The sequence below is a fragment of the Dermacentor variabilis genome, chromosome 1, assembly GCF_050947875.1.
Source record: "Dermacentor variabilis isolate Ectoservices chromosome 1, ASM5094787v1, whole genome shotgun sequence".
NCBI lineage: Eukaryota > Metazoa > Arthropoda > Arachnida > Ixodida > Ixodidae > Dermacentor > Dermacentor variabilis.
The window spans coordinates 111,976,511-112,002,767 of record NC_134568.1 but is presented as its reverse complement, the minus strand read 5'-3'; the positions used below and the strand labels follow the sequence as shown (position 1 = coordinate 112,002,767).

The window sequence follows — 26,257 nt, the reverse complement described above, 5'->3', positions numbered from 1 at the left end:
GCCCTGTGTGCGTCGCGGTGTGGAGGAGTGTCACATCCTTTCCTGACTGTGCTTATAGGGTAAGCCTCGCGCAGACCCGTCGCTACAGCATATAGACTTATCTGTTAATATTTGCATGGTACTATATGGTGCGTTGGACCTACTATACACGTGCGTTGGACCCTGTGCCAAAAGTGCTTGCTGCTGCGCCAAATCAGCTTCTTGCCTACGGCAGCACCTGCACTGAAAAGGGAAATGGCTATTCCACCACTGCTGTAACCAACTCTCCTATGTAGTGACTTTGGCCTTGGTGAATAATGTGTCTGTGTATGAATAAGTAAGACACTGGGTACTCCTGTTACAGTGATCAAAGCGTAAGGACATGTTTCTACATTCAGCATGAATGAAAGCACCATGTTTAAGCTAGCCTTGAAAATAGCAACCTGTGTAGTGATTTATCAAACACGCAACATTATGGCTTTAGGTGCAATGAAGATACCATGTTTTGCCATTTGTTTACCAGTTTCGATTGGTTGAAAACTTAATGCCTTTGGTAAAGCAAAATGATTAAAAAATCCAGCAGGTTTATTTCTTTTGTTTTACTTAGAGCCTACATGTTCCATTGACTTGTAAAAATTACTCGTTTTATTATGTCTACTGTGTCTGCTAACATGCTTCATGGGCCAGTAGTTTACAGGATTCTTTCCCTCTCTCTCTAGGTGGAGTGCAAGGAACCTCACTCGATCGCCTTAAAGTTTCCTTTGAGTCGGCTCGCTTGCCCATCGGTGGAACATTTTATGAAAACGTATTTAAATGCGGAGCAGCCTGTTATTATAACCAAAGGGATGGACTACTGGCCTGCATTGTCAACACGACCATGGAGGTAATTAGTATGTATGCTAAAGCTGGCTTACTTGAAAACACATCTAGGATACTGTATAAATAGCAGCACTAATTTGAGAAAATTTACAAATGACTGTTTACGCCAACAGTGATGGTTGGACCAGGTAGTAAACCGTGTGCCAGATAAAAAAAAAAAAACGTGGCCACATTTTTTGCTACAGCTGAAGGGAAAATTTATGCGAGCGGCTACTTGTGAGTAGCTTCCTTTACTGTTTCTTGCTCCTATTTACTACCAGTCCTTGCTACTTGCTGTAAGCAATTGGTTTCAGGCTGTCATTATGCCTGCTTCCTTGCAGCAACATTTCTTGGTTTTCTATAATCAACATCAATAGTGTGAGCTAAGGAGGTCTGCACCCAGTTGGAAACTTGGGCAAAAAGTGAGAAAAAGTAGTAAGTGTGTGATAGGAGTTGCACCAGCACTGTGAAAATACAGTCCCTGCTTCCAATGATATATAATGTCCTCTATTTGTAATTGGTAAATAGTAGTCAGTCACTGATTATGAAAAGGCAATTATGTTGCGTTTCTATATGAAAGAAAATGGCAGTTTGGCCAATTTTATTAAATTTTTTCAACATAATGGTGGGCACTGCGGCAGCAGCAAGGGCAACATGCCTAGAAATTCTTTCTGCTTCATGATACAGGCCACGGCTGTTCTACTTGGGAATCAACTGACTGTACGCAACAGAACGCAAGATGCCGCACGTGTTGATTGGGTTATCATGAGGCACCCTGCATTAATGATCATCGACAACTGCCAGGTCTCCGAAAGTGGACTCATCACGTGACCCCTCTGAAGGCTACAAAAGCATCGCCAGAAACCTGGATCTTCAGTGGGCACTTCAGCAGCAGCGAGGGCAACATGCCTAGAAATTCTTTCTGCTTCATGATACAGGTCACAGCTGTTCTACTCGGGAATCACCTGACTGTCCACAACAGAATGCAAGATGCCGCACGTGTCGATTAGGTTATCGTGAGGCACCCTGCATCAACGATCATCGACAGCTGCCGGGTCTCCGAAGGTGCACCGTTCATAGAGTCACACGCTGAGACTGCGTGGCGATTCACAGGAGCAACGACTCATCACGTGACCCCTCCGAAGGCTACAAAAGCATCGCCAGAAACCTGGATCTTCAGTGGGCACTGCGGCAGCAGCAAGGGCAACATGCCTAGGAATCTAGGAATTCTTTCTGCTGCACGATACGGGTTAGTAGTTACCTACCTGGATATTGTTACAGAAGCGATAACCGTTATTTACTGCTGCTGCTGCCCTGCCCACATGGTGTAAAATCTTTGCTAACATGTATTTATTCACTGCCGGTTGATTTGCTTGTTTGCAGAGATGTTGAGGCGAACCCTGGTCCCGGTGATAGCGAAATGTTGGCTAAAATCTTAGAGGGCCAAGCCAAAACACATTCCTGCATTGAAAAAATGCATACAACTCAAGATGCAATAGAAAAGAAGATTTCTGCTCTAACAGAGTGCAGACAAAGTTGATAAACAACTAGAAACTTAACGACGCTAACCGCCAAAGTACAAGAAGTAGAAGCAACAGTTACAGGATTAAACAAAGAGATTGTATCCCTGATGAGCAAGGTAGATGAGCTAGAAAATAGAAGCCGCCGAAACAACCTGGTTATATATGGCATAGAAGAGCCACGTGGCGAAACTGCAGATGGCCTATTAAAAAAAGTAAAAGATGAAATTTTCAAAGACACACTACAGGCTGCAGTCACGGGAATCTAAAGATGTCATTGAATCGGGCAGAAGGCCGAAAATAAACGCTGTCGTGTTATTCTAAAGTTTCTGGACTACCGAGAGAAGATACCTATATTAAATAACTGTAATAAACTTAAGGGAAGTATGGTGTCGATTTCGGAAGACTTTCCCTATAGGGTAAGAGAAATAAGGACAAAATTGTGGGGCACATCAGCTGATGAAAGGAAAAACGGATCTAAAGTGAAAATCTATTTTGATAAACTAAGCGTGGATGACGTCATGTTCGGGTGGAACGAAACTATCGGTTCATGCTATAAGTTAAACAAAAAGGCTAATTGGCGGCAAAAACATGACGCACTGTCACTGAAAGTACTTAATGTAAACTGCAGAAGTGTCGTTAACAAGGTTACTGAGCTAGAGGCATTGTTGCTGACCCATAGCATTGATATAGCCATCCTCACTGAAACGGGGTTAAATTTGTCCATTTATGACAGTGAATTTGTGCCTGCTGGATACAGCGTACATGGAAAAGACCGCGAGAGTAAGGGTGGTGGGGTGGCTATTCTTTTTAACAAATCCTTAGGCAAGAAAAAAATGCCTGATATGCCTGGTGTTGAGGCAAACTTTTGCAAAGTGTACTGTGGTAACACCAGGTATGTTATAGGCGCTATTTACAGGCCTCCTGGTTCTGATGTTGGCATCCTAGAAAACTTAAGAAAGTATCTAGACACGCAAGTCAGGCTTTGGGACAAAATAATCCTATCAGGCGATTTCAATCTGCCCAAGGTGGATTGGTCAACATTCACAGCCCGAAACAAAAATGATAATTAATCACTGTGAAATACTGATAGATATGGCCTTCGCGTTCGACTTACTGCAAGTGGTTCAAGATTACACCAGGATTCAGGGTAACTCAAAGTCCATACTTGTTTTTTGTAAGTGGTTCAATTGCAGCCGAAACTTCCTGTGAGGTAATACCTGGTATCTCGGACCATTCTGCAGTATTGCTAGAATTGACTGGTGCAGCAATCAAACGTTATAACCCAATGTCTAGTTTCCCTAACTTTTCACGAGCTGATGATGTCTCTGTCATTGACATGCTTTCCTTTAATTTCTATATTTTCTCATCCTATTCTTGAGATATAAACAGTCTTTGGCATCAATTGAAAATAATTGTAAAAGAATGCATCAATAAATATGTTCCCCGGATTGTAAAGAAGTTGAAGCGCAAAAATGCCTGGATCTCTCTGGACTCATTGCGGTTACAAAGGCAACTCAAGAGACTAAAGAAAAAACAGAAATCTACAAACTCTTCCTGTACTGCGCAGAAAATAGCGGATATTACGTTACAGCTAAAAACACAAGTAAGAACTGACAAACAATGGTATTTCGGAGAGTCCATACCAAATTTTATACGCATGTCCCCGAAAAATTCTGGCGGCACACATGCCCGACTTCTAGCGATTGGTGACGTCTTTGATATCAAAGGTGTACAAGTAGATGACGCAAAAAAAAATTTCAAATGCCTTCAATGAGCAATTTAAGAGCATATTCACTGTTATAGCGATGTATTACCACACTTCGATGCAAATTTCCCACCCATACCAGATGTTCTAATTAGGGAAGCTGGAATTTTGAATATGCTCTTAAAACTCGATGTAAAGAAGTCTCCAGGGCCAGATGACATACCAAACTCATTTTTTAAGAGATACGCAGAATGGGTTTCAAGATACTTGTGTGTTCTGTTCTCTAGATCACTATCTGAGGGGCAAGTTCCGGACGACTGGGGAATTGCCAGAGTAAAATCTATGCATAACAATGGGAGGAAAGACTGTATAAAGAACTGTCGTCCGATTTCCTTAACCTGTACTGCATGTAAACTTTTAGAACATTAGAACATATTTTAGAACATATTATACATAACCACATAATACAGTTTCTTGACAAACATAATATTTTAACAAAGTATCAACATGGATTTCCACAAGGTTATTCTACGTGTACCCAGCTAGCAGAAGCTATACATGACTTTGCACTTTCAATTAATAACGAAAAACAAACCGATGTAATTTTTGTGGACTTTAAAAAAGCGTTTGATGAAGTCTCTCATAAGAAGTTATTGCACAAATTAGGGAAAATCCTAAATAACCACCAACTTTTAAACTGGATTGCTGCATACATTAACAATCAAAAACAGTTTGTTGTCTTTAATGGAGAAACTTTGGAAGTTGTTGGTGTGGACTCGGGCGTTCCCCAGGGGTCGGTGCTTGGACCCCTTCTTTTTCTTTTGTTTATTAATGATATTGTCTGCAACATTCCTGTCAAAATACGATTGTATGCCGATGACTGCGTGATTTACACGGAAGTGAACAGTACAGCTGACCAAATTCTTTTAAATGATACACTCAACAAAATTGTTCAATGGTGTGATATGTGGCAAATGTGTATTAACTATGAAAAAACAGTGTTTATGAGAGTTACTCATAAAAAAAAGTCCATTAACCTTTATCTATTCTATCAACAACAGTGTTCTTCACGAAGTACCTCATTACAAATACCTGGGCCTCTGGATAACACATAACTTAGACTGGACTAAACACATTGATTATGTCGTAAGAAATGCAAACTGTACGTTGTTCTTTCTACGAAAAGCTTTAAAATTTACCACTCCTGATGTTCGCATGACCGCATATAAAGCGCTTATTCTCCCATCATTAGATTATGCAGCCATAAACTGGGACCCCTTCACTCGAACTAATATTAACAAGATTGAAAGCGTACAAAAAAGGGGTGTGCGATCCATATATAACAGCTTTGGACGTTCTTCTGTTTCTGCCCTTTTAACCAGAGGCAACTTGCCACAAATAACCCAAAGAAACCGGTCATCTATGCTAAAATTTATGTATCAAATCGTAAAGGGGCACTATAAATGAGACACTTGAGACGTAATAACCTTTTCATCCGGGTATGCTACTAGACAAAGACACCTATTAACAATTGCTCAGTTTCGCACGTGTAACAACTCCTTTAAATACTCTTTCTTTCCGCGGACAATAACTGAATGGAACCAACTTACTAACACCCAAGTTCAACAGCCTTCACTTACCTTGTTTACATCGTGTCTAACTTAGTACTTTCCGTATGCTTTCTATTTTAGTTTATATTAGTTTATTTACTCTTATGTATCTATGTATTTGTTGGTTGCATTTTTTGTGATGTTTTCAACACTTGTACCCTCCTGCCAAAATCCCCAAAGTGGGATTGCAGTATCAATAAAAAAAAAAAATTCCACATAAGATTAGTCGAGACTGTCTGGTTGAAATTTGTCACTTTACACTCTTAAAAATGTTTTCACCCTTTGGGGCGTATCTTGTCCCAAAAAAAAAATATAATCGCCGTCTGCCTTGCTTGCATTTCCTTTCTTAAAAACTCGGCGCTCGCTACTTTCCTGTCAAGAATGCTATGCTACGCTGATGACGCGCATGCTGTTCGTGACTTGAATGTACTGCGCTTGCAGCATTAATGAGAGGAAATTCGGGCAAAACAGATGACAGTTATTGTTGTGGGACAAGATAAGTCCCAACGGGTGCAAACTTTTTAAGTGTGTAATGAAAATAATGTATGGTAGGCTGATTTCACGTAAGACCGGCCAAGCATGTCTGGTCGACATTTGTCACTTTAATAGAATAATATATGTTGGCCTTTATCCTGCAGGAACATTGAATCAGTGTGTAGATTTTGAAAAAAAGAAATATTGCTATGAAAAAAAATTTTGACTGCTGCTGCCAAGCACCAGTTTTACTTCCATTGCAGATTTTTCTGATTTAGGCAGTTACTGCTCAAAAGTTGTTCCCTGTGGGGGCCCAACATGTTTTTAATTTTATAGTGCGTTTGTAGCAAATCGTCCAGAAGGAATTAGTTTCTGTATACTGCGTTTTAGTTTTCAAAAAAAAAAAAATCAGAATTTGGCTAATGGGACAATATTGGGTAAATTCACATCCTTCTCTCTTGCCAGCTATTAGAGCCACAACAACCAAACTTTCTTGCTACATACATGTCTCCTTTCTCTGACTGTGACCTAGAATTTGTATTTCTGGGTAGTGTTTATCTTATACAAAGTCCTATTCATAACGTGCCTTCAGGCAAAAAAGTAATACTCTGAAAATCAAATAAAATTCTATCAAAAAGGCAAATTTCAAACCCCATGGCATGTTTTACGAAAATATGTAAAAATGTGTTACAATATTTGGTTATCGTTTGATCTATATGGCGACAAACGCAACCAGCCTTTTGTATTTTTTGAGATGCCTGTGATCATTGGTAGCAAGCTCTATCCAGAGTTTAATATATTGCACATCAACTATAAGAGGATGAAGACTGTTTCTTTTGTGCAACGATGTGCATGACGGCCAAAATCATAGCGTTGTCACACCCTGTACATGTTGAACACTGTATAACGGGCTCTGTGCTGCCAGTGTCTGTGGGTTTGTCATGGAGATCTGTAAATGTGATCAGGCTTTGACATGTTTACACGGCTGTTAGCGCAGCCAGTGATGCCATACCTTTGGATGAGAATGGATCAGCATGGTAGAAATTTAGAAGTGAACCAGTTAAAGCACATTTGCCATGTCTTTAGGGAGAGATGTCAGTGCTGCCTGCAGTGCAGTACCTTGGCTTTTACTTTGCAGAAGAAGGCATTTTCATGCACAGCACAAAAATATAGCCAAATACACACTGTGTCTAAATGCAGCTAATTGGGCAGCTGTGTGTTCTGGTATTGTATGCAAATTCTGCTATGTCTGCAGCTTTGCTGAGCCTATATCATGTATATGGTATAAAGTACAGTTGAGCCGAGCCCACTGAGGAGAATGTATAGCGTGCACAATTTCCCATCAACCAGCAGATCTTGGAAGAAGCCTATGGAAGGCCCTGTTCTTATACCTACGAGGTCACCACGTAAGTTTGGTTGGTACGAACAGAAGGAACTGCAGCAGTGTGATGTTGCAGCTACTCGGTGCACATGGAAAGCCTTGCTATACAGACTCAGTGGTTGGGTGCATTGGGTGTTAAAATCACGTGGAAGTACTTGCCACGATCAGCAAGACAGCTGATATGTTTGATAAACAAAAATTAGGCCACACACAAAGACGAGGAGGAAGGCAGTGACGACACCATAGCACCGAACTTACTACAACCTTTATTGGAAAAGAGTGCAATGTATGCAGTGGAACCTTGTTGATACAATCCCGTTATGTATGACTTCTTGGCACCAATGTTTGCGATCGAGAACACAAAAAAATGACCCAATACAGTTACACTTACTTTATACTGGTTCATACGTTCCAGGAAAACTAGCGCTTTTGGCACCAACCTGTAATGAATTGCCAAGCTGCAACTGTATGATACGTTTTGCAGCTGCTAGATCCCATCTAAACAATAAGAGGTGCAAGGCAGGTGGGATCAAAAACAGTAGCTGCCAGCTGCAGCAGCTTCCCCACTATACTCGCCCACCCGTCTCCTGAAAACAATGGTGTGCACCAAGTTTCTTATTCCGGTACCAGCAAATCTCCTCCTGGGTGATCGCACACTGCATTCGCAGCCATTGCTGCCAACCTTATTGCGATAAGCATCTTCACTTATCTATTTCATAGCGCGTATGCTGTAGTGCCGTTGGAAACATACTGCATGCTTTTAATAGACGATAACCCAAACGCACTGCTGTTCCCTGCTGTAGGCAGCAACATAGGCATCGTTTTTCAGTGTTGCCGACCAGCTTGATTTCGTTTATATTTCCTGTTGCAGTCTTAAAACACTAAGCAATTGGAAAATGACAATGTGTATCTTGGTCATATCATGAGAAGCCAACAAACAAAAGACACCAAGGAAAACATAGGGGAAATTACTTGTACTTACTAATTAAATTAAAGAAATGATAAATTAATGGCAATGAAAGTGGATGAAAAAACTTGCTTCAGGTGGGGAACGAACCCACGTCTTCGCATTACGCGTGCGACACTTTTATTGCCATGCATTGCACACGTAATGCGAAGACGTGGGATCATTCCCCACCTGCGGCAAGTTGTTTTTTCATCCACTTTCATTGCCAGTTATTTATCATTTCTTTAATTCAATTAGTAAGTACAAGTAATTTCCCCTATGTTTTCCTTGGTGTCTTTGTTTGTTGGCTTCTCATGATATGATTAATAAAAATCGGGCCCCTCGTTTAACCCCCTTTCTTAAATGTGTGTCTTGGGTCGCTTAGGCCCTACCAGCTTGACAGGCATCTGCCTCTTGTGCCACAACGATGCGCGCTGTATGGACACATAAAAAAAACTTCCCACGAAAATGTTCTACTTGAAGAAGCTGCTGACCCAGGCTGAATTTGAAACCTTGCCGAAGCCGTACAAAAGACAATGCGTGTCTCGATGCCGCGTGAGCACCACCAGCTCAGCTCGCATCAGCATCTCGTGCTGCAATGATTTGTGCGAAACTTCGCATTGCGTTAACACTAGTTGAATCTGTCAATTTTTTAGTGACTTCTGATCGTACATTTTCTCGGTTAGTATGTTCTAACATTTTTTTCCAAAACGCATGAATGAGGTTTTACTGTATTTACACATTTGTGACAAAAATGTGCATTGCGCATGTCAACATAAGAACTTGCTGTCAGGGTCCGAAGCTTGATCTAAGAAACTTCAGTTCTTATTAGGTAGTACAGTATATAATAGTGGCTGATGTGATACAGTGTGCACCTAGTCTATAATAATTCCTGCTTTGATCAACCCTCTGAGGGTCAATGCTTTTTTACCAAATGTGATCCCCCAGAGATGAGTTTTTTCATTGCCGATTTATAATCTTCAAACTGACCTATTTCGAGAGAAAAAAATATTACCGAAATTTTTTTTGTGACCGTAAAGTGACAAAACATATTTTCCATAGCAAAACGTGCACTGTTTTTTCGTGAATACAGATGGGCTTGCATAAATACTTATAGTAAGAATAAAAAAGTTGATACACTGAAATAGATATATTTCAATTTGGCAATTGACCAGTAGTCTGCATTGGTGGAATTGCCACTCGACTCACTTGCAGTAGAGTAACCAGCAGGCATGCGCATAGCGTAATTGAACTGTGTATGTGAGCACAGGCAAGAAAGCTCGATGGTTGTGCATCCGCCTGAAAAACCAAATGCGTCAGAATCTTGCAGTAATCCCTCATCCCATCGCCAGTGTGAGGTAGCAAGTTTTTACGAGTCTCAAGAAAAGAAATGCAGGCATGGCAGCATTGTCCGTATGCAGCGGTATCATTTGTATGTACCGGCACCCGCTTGTGATGAGATATAATCACATCCTTGTGAGCACTAAACGAGTGAGCATTTAGCAGGGACCCTTTGAGAGATTAGAAACCAGATAGACATCAATTCTTATGAGCGCAACAAACGGAAACAGCCTGCGAGACGAAACCAAAACTGACTGCCGCGCTCCCTGCACACACACATATGAACGAGCGGTCACTGAAATGCCAGCATAAAGAAGCCATGAAATGAAAACCAATAGACTACGAAGTGAAAAAAATTCCTTCTATCCACATAGGGTGGCAGCACTTGCTGGGCAACAGAGTTAAAAAATGGGCACATTTTTTGAAATGCAGACATCACCGTAAATATATGGCATCAGCCATTTGGGACTTGTTCGCGGTCCCGTATATCTATGTCTTTGACCCTCAAAGGTTAACTCACGCACTTATTTGCTCATAATTTATGCTTCATGAAAAACTGGCTGATGTGTGCAATTTGGCAGTTTTTGCAGGAGTATCTGAATTAGCTTCCCTGCAAGGATTATTACTATGGGGTTCTAGTGAAGTAGTATTTGTAAGAGCTTATAATTCTTGCTACATTAGTCCTTTTCCTTTAGATATTAACTGTCTTTACTGTTCACTTCCACAAGACAGCTTGTTGTGTTGAAGAATCTGTTGAAGAGTTTGGTTGCGTGGGCTTTCAAAGTTAATCAGGGATATTGATATTAGCTGTTTTTCTTAGAGGTTTTAGCATTTTATCTATGGTCAAGTTTGTGAATGGGGAAGAGGGAGAGAGAAATTACTCTATTCTTGTCACATTTTTAGAGGGTGGATTCTTTGGTCAAGGGCTTTGAAGGTTGTAGCAGTGTCATGGACATCTATATAGGCTGTTCTATAGCCCCAATTTTAAGTGACCTGTTCTTTGTGAATCTTCACACAGCGCTTTGTGAACACTTGGTGTTAAAACTTATTAGGTTTTTCGACAATTATATGATTTTTCTTAATTCAGGACCACACTCACTTGAGTCTATAGTTACTAACCCACTGATGATGGTATGTGACTGCTTCTGCCCATTGAAAGTGACGCATGAGTTCCCAGTTTTAGAAAGATGAAGGTTTTTTGACATCATGTTTGATTATAGTGCTGTCTACATTTTCTGGTGGTTATGAACCAAGAGATAATAAACCACTGTTGTTGCTTTAGTTGGCGCATTCCAAGTTATTAAAAATTAGTGTGGAGAACTACATGTCTGGATTTAATGAGTGGAGCCATACAGTACCAGTTGGAACAACTCTCGGAAGCAGTGTATCCAGAGCATGCATAAACGCTCCTTAGGAAATTGATAAGCCTTCAAAAATGTGCATTGAATCGGAAAATAAGTCAGCTGTTATACTCTACATTCCCACAGTGTCCCACGATCTTAGAGAACAACACATAAGACACAAGTATCAGTTGCATTTTCTGCTCCCAAAAAACTGTCTTCCCTCTGCAAGTTGAGCCGACCCAAATGGTAGGGATGACCATAAACGCTGCTTCATGAAGCACAAAACAGTAATTCTTGATTGCATTAAAGGTGTAGTCTACCAGATTTCCTGAAATTGTGGCAAATGGCACGTGGGACAAACTGGCAGATATATTAACGCAAGATTCAAAGAACACAGTGTAAAAAAGGGAAATAATTAGTAAGTTTGGGCGTGTTGGTGCTAGTATTTCATATTGGCCGACTAGCACACAAAATACGCAAAAACAGTACAACCCAAGCGTTTCGTGGGCTCCAATGTTCTTGTGTTTTTTGTGCACTAGTCCATAAAGGAGAAAGGCAGGCTTTCTTGCATTACACTGGGGCAAGTGCACATGTCAGCCACTTTTTCGTGAAGCAGAAGTCATCAGCTGAAATAAAATCAAACAAGTGGATGAATGACTTGTAGCTGAAGTGATTCCCAGACTAGGCACGTGGTGTAAAACCTTCAACTACCGTGGTGTGACACCTTCAACTTCTGTTAGACTATCCTGATAAAGAACTGAAGTTTCTTTGATCAAGCTTCAGATGCTGATAAGTGAATTGTTATGTTGCTAACATGGGCAATGCTTTTCTGTCAAAAACGTTTGTTTGCCAGGTGTGTGTTTTTTTAGACTATATAGATTTTTTAATATCGCTTGTGGCAGGTAGCACAATTCGAGTCCTTGGGCTGGATTACTCGAAGAGGTGGACATTACTTACATAAGAAATTGAAATGCACAGTCAGCTAATTAGAAATCAATTCCTAACTTTCTCATTAATTACATTATGGTACATATGGCAGTTTACAAATTGTAGCCTGTGAGTTCACAAGGTGTATCCACTTGAAATGAATCCCCAAAATGACACCAGTTTCAAGATGTTTATTCAAAAAACGGGCGAGGAAATGCATTAGTGGTTACTTTTCTGATTCAATGCATAATATGATGTTTTGTTAAAAAGGAAAGTGGAACAATAGTGCACATTTACCACAAGTTTGGCAGTGCATATCTCATATGAGGAAAACAAACAGTGATACCAGAGACAGCATAGGGCAAATTAACTGTTGTGTTCAATTGAAATTAGCAATAATAAGAATAAAAGCAAATGAAATTGGACATAAAGACAATTTACAGTAGGTGGAAGCCGAATTCACATCTTCCACATTACTAACACTCCCAGGGCTAATCTTGTACACATCCACAAATGCAAAAGAAAGTGAGTGGGTGGATGGTGGCCACAATAGCTTAATTGGTAGAGCACCACTTGCGTGATGCAAAAAATGTGGATTTGGCTGCCACATTTGGCAAGCTCTATTTTCGTCGCTTTCAGTTTTCTTTTCTGTTAAACATAACAATTATATTCCCCTATGCTTTCCTATGTTTTCTGCATTTCTGTTAACATAACAATTATATTCGCCTATGCTTTCCTTGGTTGGGTTTATTGTCTGCTTTCTTCATATGGTTTTTAACCAACAGAATATTTAGCCCTCGGATGCTCCTATTATTCTCACTCACTAGCACGAGGTCGTGATATCAAATCCTGGACGCAGTGGCCGCATTTTGATGGGGGCAAAATGCAATAATACCCTTGTACTATATGTTGGGTACATGTTAAAGAACCCCAGATTGTCAAGTCCCTCACCAAGGCGTGCCTTATAATGAGATTGTGGTTTATTCACATTAAACCCTAGAATTTAATTCTCGCTCATACCTATAGGCATGAAGTTCAAGTCTCTTTTGACTGTGGAGCTTTCTCAATAATTTTCTTTTCATGATGCTCTCAAATATTTTCGTAACTACTGGCATGCCATTTGGTAATCTTGGATGAGCAGTAACACCAAAGACACGCTCAGACAAAGGTTGGTGGGTATTAGAAGCATGATTTGGCCAAGGCAAGAAATGTGAGGATCTCAAAGCAGTTCTGCTATCATACGATACTATGCATGACCTACTAATGAAGCTTAAATTTGCCTTTTGTTTTCTCGATATTCAAGAAAAACTTAAAGCAAGAAGCGCACTTGTGCATGTGGCTTATGCAATGCTAGAAGGTTACCTTTGTTCGCTGCTCAACCAATGTTGTGACCCAACCGAGGCAGTCTTCATGCCTGACAATGCCAGTCTGCTAGATCTCATTGATAATCACAGATGCTTCAGAACCATTTGAGGTCTTTATCTGCAGAATTTTTGGATAATGGCGAAGTTAGTGAAAGTAAATTCTGATGAACATTGAATTTCTGGCAAAAAGAAAAAAAAAAGGCTGATAATAATTGTAGAGTTGGTGAATGCTGGAAATATGGAATTGTATTTACAAAGGAGTTCATTGTAAGTGGGCTCAACTGTGTCATATGCAGTAACAAGTTTGTGATGATAATTATACAAACTACCTGGTGTGTAGAGTGCCATAGTAGCCCTGTCTGTCCTATAGGAATATAAAGATCTGATTCTGAAGAATTTGACACATGAGTGGGTTTGGTGTAAGTTATTGCTAGAATTTTGACTTCATACTTTCTGCTGATGCCAGCATAGTGCAGGATGTAGAAGTGATAGGTAGGGTAAAGTGCAGTGATCATAGGTTAGTGAGGGCTAGGATTCATCTCCATTTGAAGAGAGAAAGAGCAAAATTCGTAAAGAAGAAACAGGTCAACCTAGAGGCAGTAAGGGTAAAAGCAGACAAATTCAGGCTGGTACTTGCGAAGAAATGTGCAGCCTAAGAACAGAGAGATGATGATGACATAGAGCTAATGAATGAAACCGTAACTAGGCTGGCTTCAGAAGCAGCAATTGAAGTGGGAGGCAAGGCACCAAGGCAACCAGTAGGCAAGCTCTCCCAAGTAACAAGGACGTAATAAAGAAACAACAAAGAATGAAAGTGTCCAACTCAAGAGATAAGATAGAAACTGATCAACAAGGTGAAAATAAGTGATATTTGAAATTATAACGTGAGAAATACTGAAGAAGCCGTAAGAAATGGATGCAGCCTGAAATCAGTGAGAAAGAAACTTGGCATAGGATAAACCAAGATGTATGCACTGAAAGATAAGCAGGGTAATATCAGCAATCTCGAAGATATAGTAAAAGCAGCGGAAGAATTCTATACTGATCTGTACTGTACCCAGAGGAATCAGGATACCTTAATAAGAAACGGTAATGAACAGGATACAGAAACTTCTTCTATAACTAGCGATGAGGTCAGAAGGGCCTTGCAAGACATGAAACGAGGAAGGGCGGCAGGAGAAGATGGAATAACAGTCGATTTAATCAAAGATGGAGGAGACATAATGCTTGAAAAGCTTGCGGCTCTTTATACGAAGTGTCTATCGACTGCAAGGGTCGCAGAAAACTGGAAGAATGCAAACATTATACTAATCCACTAAAAGGGGGGCGTTAAAGAATTGAAAAATTATAAGCCTATTAGCTTACTCCCAGTATTATATAAAATATTTACCAAAATAATCTCAAATAGAATAAGGGCAACACTGGACTTTAGTCAACCAAGCGAACATACTGGCTTCAGGAAGGGATACTCTACAATGGATCATATCCATGTCATTAATCAGGTTATCGAGAAATCCGCAGAGTATAAAAAGCCTCTCTATATGGTTTTCATAGATTACGCAAAGGCATTTGATTCAGTAGAGATACCAACATTCATAGCGGCGTTATGTAATGAAGGAGTACAGAACGCTTGCATAAATACCTTGCAAAATATCTACCGAGGTTCTACAGCTACCTTAATTCTCCACAAGAAAAGCAGGAAGATACCTATAAAGAAAGGGGTCAGACAGGGAGACACAATCTCTCCAATGCTATTCACTACATGCTTGGAAGAAGTATTCAAGCTATTATACTGGGAAGGCTTAGCAGTAAAGATCGATGGCGAATATCTCAGCAACCTTCGGTTTGCCGATGACATTGTTCTATTCAGCAACACTGCAGACGAGTTACAACAAATGATTGAGGACCTTAACAGAGAGAGTGTAAGAGTGGGGTGGAAGATTAATATGCAGAAGACAAAGATAATGATCAATAGCTTGGCAAGGGAACGAGAGTTCAGGATCGCCAGTCGACCTCTAGAGTCTGTGAAGGAGCATGTTTACCTAGGTAAATTAATCACAGGGAACCCTGATCATGAGAAGGAAATTAACAAAAGAATAAAAATGGGTTGGATCGCATACGGCAGACATTGTGAGCTCCTGACTGGAAGCTTACCATTATCATTGAAAAGGAAGGTGTAAAATCAGTGCATTTTACCAGTGCTGACATATGGGGCAGAGACTTGGAGACTGACAAAGAAGCTTGAGAACAAGTTAAGGATCACGTAAAGAGCGATGGAACGAAGATTGCTAGGCATAACGTTAAGAGACAGAAAGAGAGCGGTTTGGGATCAGAGAGCAAATGGGTATAGACGATATTCTAATTGACATCAAGAGCAAAAATGGAGCTGTGCAGGTCATGTAGTGTGCCGGTTAGATAACCATTGGACCATAAGGGTTACAGAATGGGTACCGAGAGTAGGGAAACACAATCAAGGACGACAGAAGACCAGATGGAGCGACGAAATTAGGAAATTCGCGGGCGCTAGTTGGAATCGGTTGGCGCAGGACAGGGGTAATTGGAGATCGCAGGGAGGCCTTCGTCCTACAGTGGACATAAAATAGGCGGATGATGATGATGATGATGATGATGATGATGATGATGAACAGTAAACTATTCACTTAGTCTGCTAACTTTTATTGTGTTAGCAGGTGATATGACTTTTGCGCTGTAGCTGTTATGTCCTTCTCTGCATCTGTCTCGTGTGGGCATCCAAAGAGCCTCCACAACTAGCTCAACGATTTTAAACAGTTGCTATAAATAGCATAATTGGGGAATTAGAGTAGCCAGCTGAAATATTGCACAGATATAATGTAAAGACTGAAGGTGATATTAGAGATGTTGTCAGACATGCTAAGGTAATTAGAATTAATGCAAATATACTAAGTTGACATAATTCTGTCTCAGTGCTGTGTCTCTGATCAGGCACAGCACTGAGACAGAATGTGATGCTAGCAGCTCAGTATAGAACAGCACGTAGAATTTCAGATGTGTATCGCATGAGATTTCAAATGTGTAGCACCAGTGGATCGGAGAGTAGGGAACAGTGCGTGTGGTGTGTAAGGATGTTGTGATGTATGACTTTGCCAAAGGTTTGTTGTGCCAATGTTGCTGCAGGGAAGTGGGCAACTTGATTTGTGCAAAAGGGAAAACTGGAGAACTGGAGGACTTATGCAGAACTTTTGCTCATGATAGGTACAGAAAAATATGGGCAATATTTTCGCCACAATAAGCAACAATGCATGAGCAGTGGGTGTTTGTAAAAACATTGACTGCTGAAGTAGTATTTGAAGTGCGTTTCCTGAAAGGTTGCATGCATCTGTGAGGACATCTTCCTATTCACATTGAGCTATGATCTTGCAGAAGCTGCTTCTCTTGCCATTCTTGCTGCTTTTTGTCTTCTTGCTGATACTATGAAATGAAGTTAATGAACAGTGTTGCCTTTTGCATTTTCCTCCAAGCAGGCATAATACATATTTCTTGGTTGGACTGAGATATGCTTTCTAATGTATATTCTTACACACTAATATCATTTTCTTCTATCTAAAATGAAATCAAATTATCTACTGCTAAAGCCTTATTAAGAAGCATACAATTTCTGTGAGAACAGCTATTGAATAACTCATTCAGCATTCCATTTTGAATGAAAGACAGGATTTTTTTATTATGCTAGTTTTTGGACATTTTGGCAGCTCCATATTAAGACATTGTCATTGCGGCATATTTTATCTATGAAATTGCAAAATGTTTCCAAAAAATCGGTAGCATGTTACACTCCTGTAACGTGTGAAGGCAAAAGCCTGCTGCACACGTGGTAGTGCATTAAGTTATCCGATCGGAGTGGTCAGACTTCTTGCAAGACATAACGAGCAGCAGTGTGAAGTAAACATATTGCGCTGTAGGTTGATTTCCTCAATGACACATGCGAGTGCCTAATGCACTATCTAAAGGTTATTTCGTTCTTTCTTTCTTTCTTTTTCTCCGTCTTTTCTCATTCTTTCTTTCGCTTTTTCTTTCTTTGTTAGTTCATTCATTTGTTCCTTCTTTCGTTCTTTATTTTTTTTCCGTTTCTTTCATATTTAGCCATTGGATCTTTGCTTGCTTACGGAGGTATGAGCCGTTCCTGATGTTGATGTTTCCTTTCTGTCTTTCCTTCATTCTTTTTTTTCTTTCGTGTCTTCATTCATATTCATCCATTGCATCTTTTCTTGCTTACCCAGGTATGAGCCATTCCAGATTATCTTTTTCAGGTATGAGCCATTACTGATGATGATATTTCTACAGCGAAGTTGTCTATGGCTGGGACCTGATGGATTGCATCTGCACGTAGACCAACAATTTTTCATACATGGGCCGATGCGGAAGATAGTGCAATACCGAGCCGACCCACGGTGGAGGTGAAGCAGGCGTTAAGCACTACTCATACATGGGCTGATCCTGACAATAGTGCAATATTGGGCCGACCAGCGGCAGAGGTGAAGCAAGCTTTAAACTCCCCATACGTGGGCCAATCTCGAAGATAATGCAATACCGGGGCCACCCGTGGCGGAGGTGCAGTTTGCCATTAAGGGGACCACATACACAGCTTCGCTGGTCATCCTTCTTCACAGAGTGGAAGGGCACTGATTCTTTTGTACCACTCGTCAACTTTTTTTAAATCACTCGACTTGATGATCATATTTTTTGAACCACTCAACTAGGCGCCGCTTTTTTCGGGTATGAGCTATTGCAGCAAGCCACTTAAGGCTTTCGCCTTCATGAATTTGAGTGGTGTAGTGGTGATGTATAATATTGAAATATTGTCAGCTCTTTCTTTAGAGTTGTGACTGTGTCAGCCTAAGTCAGAATTCTACACTGTGGTTAAAACCTGTGATTTTTGAACTTGCTTTCGAATTCCACAGGTACTAAAAACTTTTGTACTGGTCGGAGGCTTCACTAAGCCCTTTCCTACCTGTTTTTCTTTCTTCTCTCTTTTTTAGCATAAGGTACCTTGTGACTATTGCAGGTGGCCGCATAGTGCCTGTGGAGCTAGGGAGCAAGTACACTGATGAGGACTGGTCGCAAGAGCTCATGACACTGGCATCTTTTGTCTGCACCTACATTCTGAAAGAAAAGGTAATAGCTGGAATGTTTCCCCGTGTATACTTTTAGAATGCAGCAGTTAGTGAAAGTGCAGAGGAGTTTGTGCAGGCATGGCGTTTTCTAGGAAGAGGAATAAACTTTTATTTTCGAAACAGTATACCGGGGTAAGCCCCGGTTCTACTCTTGGTGGGAGGTCTCCTCATTCCAAGAAACCTCTCACCTTCGCTGCCTCCTTGGCCCTGGCGACGAGGCATTGTTGTTGTTCCAGGTCCTCGGAGACGAGCTTGGCCTCCCACATGTCTATGAGGTCTTCGCTTTCTTGTTTGGCGTTACAACAGTCTCTCGGGGAAGGCAATGCGTCTTTGTCTAGATGCCATGGACATTCGAGGATCAGGTGCGCTAAGGTGTCTGGTACGCTGCACATTGGGCAGTGGTATCCTTGTAGCGAGTTAGTAGTTAGTAGCTTGTAGTTAGTGGAACAAACGCGAGTTAATGAAATCTTAGTTGAAATCAAGAAAAAGAAATGGGCATGTACAGGACACATAATGAGGAGGGAAGATAACCGATGGTCATTGAGAGTTACGGAATGGATTCCAAGGGAAGGGAAGCGTAGCAGAGGGCGGCAGAAAGTTAGGTTGGCGGATGAGATTAAGAAGTTTGCAGGGACAACATGGCCACAATTAGTACATGACCAGGGTAGTTGGAGAAGTATGGGAGAGGCCTTTGCCCTGCAGTGGGCGTAACCAGGCTGCTGCTGCTGCTGCTGCTGATGATGATGATCCTTGTAGCGTTGGGTAGAGTCTATGCATGAGGATTCCGTGGATGTAAGTATTACTTTGTAGTCTTCTGAGTGTAGTGCTTTCTTCTTTGTTGAGCTTTCGGTGACGTGGTGGGTACACCCTGTGTTCCAGCCTGTGATGTTGAAGGATCCCTGAGTATGTGATGGGTACGGTCTCTGCCTCCGCTGACGCAGAGCGGGCGTCTTGAGAGTAGGAAGGGTTAGCCCGGCAGGTGTGGCCTCGGGCCGCGGCGTGTGCCGCTTCGTTCCCCTCCAGCCCCTCGTGCCCAGGAACCCATGTCACGCAGGTGTAGGGGATATGGGAGTACTGCAGTGTTTCAATATCTTCAGTGCTTCTGTCGGCACACGACCCTTAGCGTAATTCCTGACAGCTGCTTCACAATCGGAGAAGATGACAGCTGCGTCCATGCACGTGGTAGTTGCTAGGGCGATCGCTGTCTCTTCTGCAGTCTCGGGGTTTTGTGCACAGACTGTGGCAGACGCTAGCTCTCTGCCCTGAGAGTCTACGACGCTCAGGGCATAAGCGTTTCTTTGTGGGTATTTGGCTGCATCGGTGTATCCGGCATCCGGATCTTACCTGTGTCATCGCCGTAGAGCATCCACTCGGGCTTATCTTCTTTCCTTGTGGTACGTGGGGTGCATGTTGCGTGGAATTGGGGCTATGCTCAGGGATTCCTGGAGGTTTGAAGGAATTCTTTCTTTTCGGTCCGTGGTGGCTATAAAGGTTTCACCGTAGCTCAGCCATTGCAGCACTGGTCTTCCAGTGGGCGTGAGCGTCAGTCATTCTAATTGACTGGCTTTATGAGCTTCAGCTAGTTCTTGCCAGGTGTTGTGTACGCCCATCTTGAGAAGTCTCATAGTCGAAGCCGTAGATGGTAGGCCCAGGGCGATTTAGATGGCTTTGCATATTTGAATGTTAATTTTTTCTACCTCTGCATTCTTCATTGCGAGGTAGGGCATGCCGTATGTCATTCGACTGGTGAGGAGTGAGTGCTTGCATCACGCGTACCGTGTCTTGTTCTTTAAGTCCGCTTCTATGGCTTGCAACTCTCCTGACGAGATGCGTGGACTGTGATAGTGTTCGCTGTAGTCGCGGGAGGGTGGCCGCCCCAGACCCGTCTTTATGTATGTGTAGCCCTAGAACTCATAGGGTTTCCACTTTTGGAGTGGGCGTTCCATTGAGGGTGACGTTGGGATCGGGTTCATCGTAGCCGGGTGGTCTGCCCCTCGTTCTTGACTTGAGGACGAGGTGTTCCGACTTCGCGGGAGCACACCGAAGGCCGCATCTGTGCAAGTAGCTATCGATGGTATCTACTGCTTCCTGTAGGCATGTTTCTTATGTTCCAGTGTTTGATGCCCTTGTCCATAACGTGATATCATCTGTTAAAAAAAAAAAGAAAACCTCGACTGAGAATTGCAAAACCCAAGCAGACGGCAGGTATTGAAGTAGAATTTGGTAAATAGATGAGTATCGTAGCAGTTTGGCTGGGATGATAGAGTTGTTTCAACTGACTGAATGGCACCACATTATTGGTGCTGTTTGGGGTTCATTTTTTCTTGTTTTCCTTTCCTTCCACTACAAAGTCTGGAGCAGCAGCCTTCTTCACTGACACAGTTACGATTCACATGATTTGTACACAATGACTTACTGTGAGTTGCATTGCTAATGGAGACGTGTAAGAATTGCTAGCCTTTCTGTGCACTGATAGTTTAAAGCACTAAATACTTTCTCTCTCTCTCTAAAAGGCATATTAAATGCAGCATAGGGAGTCTTGGCTACTGCAGTCATGTATCACTGACAATAAATTGTATTGATATTACAAAGTCAAATGTGTTGCACTCAAAGCTAAACAAGTTGTGTAGTGATTTTCTTTTCAGTCAAACAGCTGATGATGCAACCACAAGCAGTGTGTTCTTAATTCTACTTCACCTTCATGCCTTCATTGCTGCCATTTAGCCTCTGAATGGGGGATTACTGTTGGTTTCCTAACTGCAGCTGAGTAGCGAGGATGAGAGATTGAGCTTTGGCACCAAGTGCTTACATTTTTCACATGATGCTCATGCAAGCCATGATTTGACAGCTCTGCTGGTGGGCACTTAGACTTAGCAACATGGATAGATACTAAGCTACTTTGTCCTTGGTTGTCAATCTCGACAGATTTTTCAATTGAAAAAAAACATTTTTTTCTTCTTAGCTTGTAGTGAAGGTTACCCTGTCTCTAGCTCTTGTATCCATTGTGGCTGTTATAACTTGCTGCAACAGTGATTTGATGCACTTTGATTACTGATTACATCAAGCCACCAGCACAGATGAGTCATTTCTCTGTCATGTGTGATGGATGATTTCCAAAGCAAGTTTAGAAGCAGATTTTGAGGCAGGGTTCAAAGGAAAATGGTCACACTGAGAGTTGAGAGCATTTGTAGCTGAATCTTTCTCCAGCAAAAAAATGAGTGCATTCTTTTTGTCAATGATTTATAAAATGTTAGACGTTTTATTAGTGTTCTACATTATATAGGTGATAGCACTTGCATTTTTTCCTCTTTTCAAAAAGAAGCACTGCCAAATCTTGATGCTGAGTTGTACTGGCTTTGAGCTCGTTGGTTTGATATAGTTATAGTAACTTTATCGCTTCAATGACCTTCCTTCCATGAGCATGTCACTGAAGTGCCATGGCCCCTATAACTGTTGATGCCACTTGGGAAAAAAGTGAGAAAATAATAACATATTGCAACAAAAAAACAAAATGTACTTCGAGCTCACTGATAAAAAAAATGACCAAGGATCAAGTACATTGATATGCAGCAATGTCTTCTTTTGCTCAAAATGTTAGTCATGTTCTGCTAACTCATGACTTCATGAAAAAAATTATGGCCTTTTATAAATCCTCTCCAACATTGCTACTGTTATTAATGTGGAATAAAGCATTGCTTCCAATCATCATCATCAGCCTATTTTATGTCCACTGCAGGACGAAAGCCTCTCCCTGTGATCTCCAATTACCTCTGTCCTGCGCAAGCCGATTCCAACTAGCACTTGCGAATTTTCTAATTCCATCGCACCACCTAGTCTTCTGCCTTCCTCTACTTCACTTCCCTTCTCTTGGTACCCATTCTGTAGCCCTAATGGTCCAACGGTTATCTAACCTGCATATTACATAACCTGCCCAGCGTCATTTCTTTCTCTTAATGTCATTTAGAATATCGGCTATGCCCGTTTGCTCTCTGATCCCAACCGCTCTCTTTCTGTCTCTCAAGGTTATGCCTAGTATTCTTCGTTCCATCGCTCCTTGTGCGGTCCTTAACTTGTTTTTGAGCTTTTTTTGCCAGTCTCTAAGTGTCTGCTCCTTATTCCAGCACCAGTAAAATGCTATGATTGTACACCTTCCTTTTCAATGATAATGGTAAGCTTTCAGTCAGGAGCTGACAATGTCTGCTGTATGCGATCCAACCCATTTTTATTCTTCTATGAATTTCCTTCTCATGATCGGGGTTCCCTGTGATTAATTGACCTAGGTAAACATACTCCTTCTCAGACTCTAGAGGCTGACTAGCGATCCTGAACTCTTGTTCCTTTGCCTGGCTATTTATAATTATCTTTGTCTTCCGCATATTAATCTTCAACCCAACTCTTACACTCTCTCTGTCAAGGTCCTCAATCATTTGTTGTAACTCGTCTGTAGTGTTGCTGTATAAAACAATGCCATCGGCAAACCGAAGGTTGCTGAGGTATTCTCCGTCGATCCTCACTCCTAAGCCTTCCCAGTTTAATAGTTTGAATATTTCTTCCAAGCACACAGTGAATAGCATTGGAGAGACCCTGTCTCCTTGTCTGACCTCTTTCCTTATAGGTATCTTTCTGCTTCTCTTGTGGAGAATTAAGGTAGCTGCGGAATCTTAGTAGATATTTTCCAGGATATTTACGTAAGCGGTCTGTACTCCTTGATTACGTAATGGCTCTATGACTGCTGGTATCTCTACTGAATGCGTTTTCGTAATCTATGAAAGCCATATATAGAGGCTGATTGCACTCTGCAGATTTCTCGATAACCTGATTGATGACATGGATGTGATCCATTGTAGTGTATCCCTTCCTGAAACCTGCCGGTTCCCTTGGTTGAATAAAGTCCAGTGTTGCCCTTATTCTATTGGAGATTATCTTGGTGAATATTTTATATGTACTGGGAGTAAGCCAATTGGCCGTATAATTTTTCAGTTCTTTGTCTTCATTTTTGTAGATTAGTATAATGTTTGCATTCTTCCAGTTTTCTGTGACCCTTGCAGTCGATAGACACTTCGTGTATAAAGCGCCGCAAGTTTTTCAAGCATTATGTCTCCTCCATCCTTGATTAAATCGACTGTTATTCCATCTTCTCCTGCCACTCTTCCTCGTTTCATGTCTTGCAAGGCCCTTCTGACCTCATCGCTAGATATAGGAGAAGTTTCTGTATCCTGTTCATTACTGTTTCTAATTAAGGTATCCTGATTCCTCTGGGTACAGTACAGATCAGTATAGAATTCTTCCGCTGCTTTTACTATATCTGTGAGATTGCTGATGATATTACCCTGCTTATCTTTCAGTGCATACATCTTGGTTTGTCCTATGCCAAGTTTCTTTCTCACTGATTTCAGGCTGCGTCCATTTCTTACGGCTTCTTCAGTATTTCTCACGTTATAATTTCAGATATCACTTATTTTCGCCTTGTTGATCAGTTCCTATCTTATCTCTTGAGTTGGACACTTTCATTTTTTGTTGTTTCTTTGTTACATCCTTTGTTACTAGGGAGAGCTTGCCTACTGGTTGCCTTGGTGCCTTGCCTCCCACTTCAATTGCTGCCTCTGAAGCCAGCCTAGTTACGGTTTCATTCATTAGCTCTATGTCATCATCACCTCTCTGTTCTTAGGCTGCATATTTGTTTGCAAGTACCAGCCTGATATTGTCCTCTTTTACCCTTACTGCCTCTAGGTTGACCTGTTTCTTCTTGACGAATTGTTCTCTTTCTCTCTTCAAATGGAGATGAATCCTAGCCCTCACTAACCTATGATCACTGCACTTTACCCTACCTATCATTTCTACATCCTGCACTATGCTGGGATCGGCAGAAAGTATGAAATCAATTTCGTTTCTTGTTTCACCATTAGGGCTTTTCCAGGTCCACTTTATGTTGCTACGCTTCTTGAAATATGTGTGCATTATTCTTAGCTTATTCATTTCTGCGAATTCTACCAGCATCTCTCCTCTAGCGATCCGAGAATCGACGTCGTAGTTGCATATTGCTTGTTCACCAGCCTACTTTTTCCACACTTTTGCACTGAAGTCGCCCATTACTACAGTATACTGAGTTTGCACTTTTCTCATCGCTAATTCAACATCTTCATAAAACTGATCTACTTCCTCACCATCTTGACTGGATGTAGGAGCGTAGGCTTGTACAACCTTTAATCTATACCTGTTATTAAGTTTGATTACGACTACTGCTACCCTCTCATGAATGCTGTAGAATTCGTCAATGTTGCCCGCTATGTCCTTGTGGATTAGCAGTCCCACCCCATAACTTCTTATCTTGGAGACCACAATAGCAGAGGACATGGCTGTTATTCAGTAATGTATAAGCCTCACCAGTTTTTCTAATCTCATTAAACCCAATAATATCCCAAACAATGACTGATAGTTCCTGAAAGAGTCCTGCTAAGCTAGCCTCACTTGACAGAGTTTGGCTTTAAAGGTTGGCAGGGTCACTTTCCACTGGCGGCCTGTCCGGACCCAGAGATGCTTAGCAACCTCTGCTGCGTTACAGGTCTGACCGCCGCCTTGGTCAGGTGCTCCGCAGCTGCTGGGGACTGAGTTAATTGTAGGAATCATCTGGGAGGTAGTGGCCGAATACTGCACCAGGGAGGCCAGTTCCTGTTCTGGTGAGGGAGTGTCTTTGCTCAAGCTTAGTGGGCCTTCCTTATTTGGTTGTACCTGGATTAGTATAGCCCCACTCGCTCTCGGCATCTTTTGCCGGTGTCAGGCGTCACTCCAGGCCTGCAGATGTAGTGCACTGCAGGACGTCGAAGTCAGTCGCACCATTGTTAGATGTTAATAAAAAGAAAAAAAAGAAAAAGAGGATTCGAACTTTCTGCTATCGCAACTGAGTATTCAACATAGCTCAGTCAGATAATCCCGCAGGCGGTGAGGCTACCTTATCGCCAAATAGTACAGCGCAGAGGGCCCTACATGCCTAAGAGGTCCGTCGATTGACATGGTTTGTACATTTCGCGCGTGGAAGCAATAGGTGGCCCTGCTACCACCGCGCTACAATACAATACAATTCCCAGGAATACAAACAAAAGTACGTTAGAAGGAATAACTGCAAATGTAAACGAAAGGAATGGATGCAAATATGATCGTTCTGACTAGATGAAGATCTGTATGTTAACCTGACAAGTGGTGGTATTGCTATTTGCTTTTTCCTTATTCTTTGCATGAATACTGTAAATACCTTCTCGTCACTTTTCTCTGTTCCTTTTGTGCGGACATTTTGCATCATCAAAGAAAGCCCGTTTTGGCAGCACGCCAACTGACAAGTTGCTGTGGATAAATTCTTGAACATTGTAGTGGTATGGAGTGGGCAGTGCTAACATCTATTCACGTATTAGGTTCCCCGAATACATTTACAAGATCTGTATAAGCTAGCTTCTATAACTATAACTTCTATAAGCGATGTAGGCTTATAAAGAGAGAATCGCGGCATGTGCAGTTGTTAGGAATTTGTCCGCATTATATTTTATAGTGTTGTCACTAGAAAGTAGGTGCCAAGTATGTCAGTAGCGTATTGCAAAGCCCTTTTTGTAAAGCTTTCATGCCTAAGAGATCCGTTGATTTATCCGCCCTCTGCGGGTTTTG

The 26,257-nt window shown here is 41.6% G+C and overlaps 1 protein-coding gene across 5 annotated transcripts in view; it reads left to right on the top strand.

Annotated features, from left to right (window-relative positions):
- Positions 1–26,257, top strand: part of LOC142582953 (lysine-specific demethylase 8-like) — a 110,245-nt gene that overhangs the window by 40,006 nt on the left and 43,982 nt on the right. For 4 of the 5 annotated variants that reach the window (XM_075693153.1, XM_075693142.1, XM_075693116.1 and 1 more), the window contains 3 exons: positions 699–862; positions 17,711–17,740; positions 18,470–18,605. In XM_075693153.1, coding sequence (XP_075549268.1) covers positions 699–862; positions 17,711–17,740; positions 18,470–18,605 — 330 coding nt within the window. The remainder of the gene's footprint in view (positions 1–698; positions 863–17,710; positions 17,741–18,469; positions 18,606–26,257) is intronic. The other variant, XM_075693126.1, reaches the window with a different exon arrangement.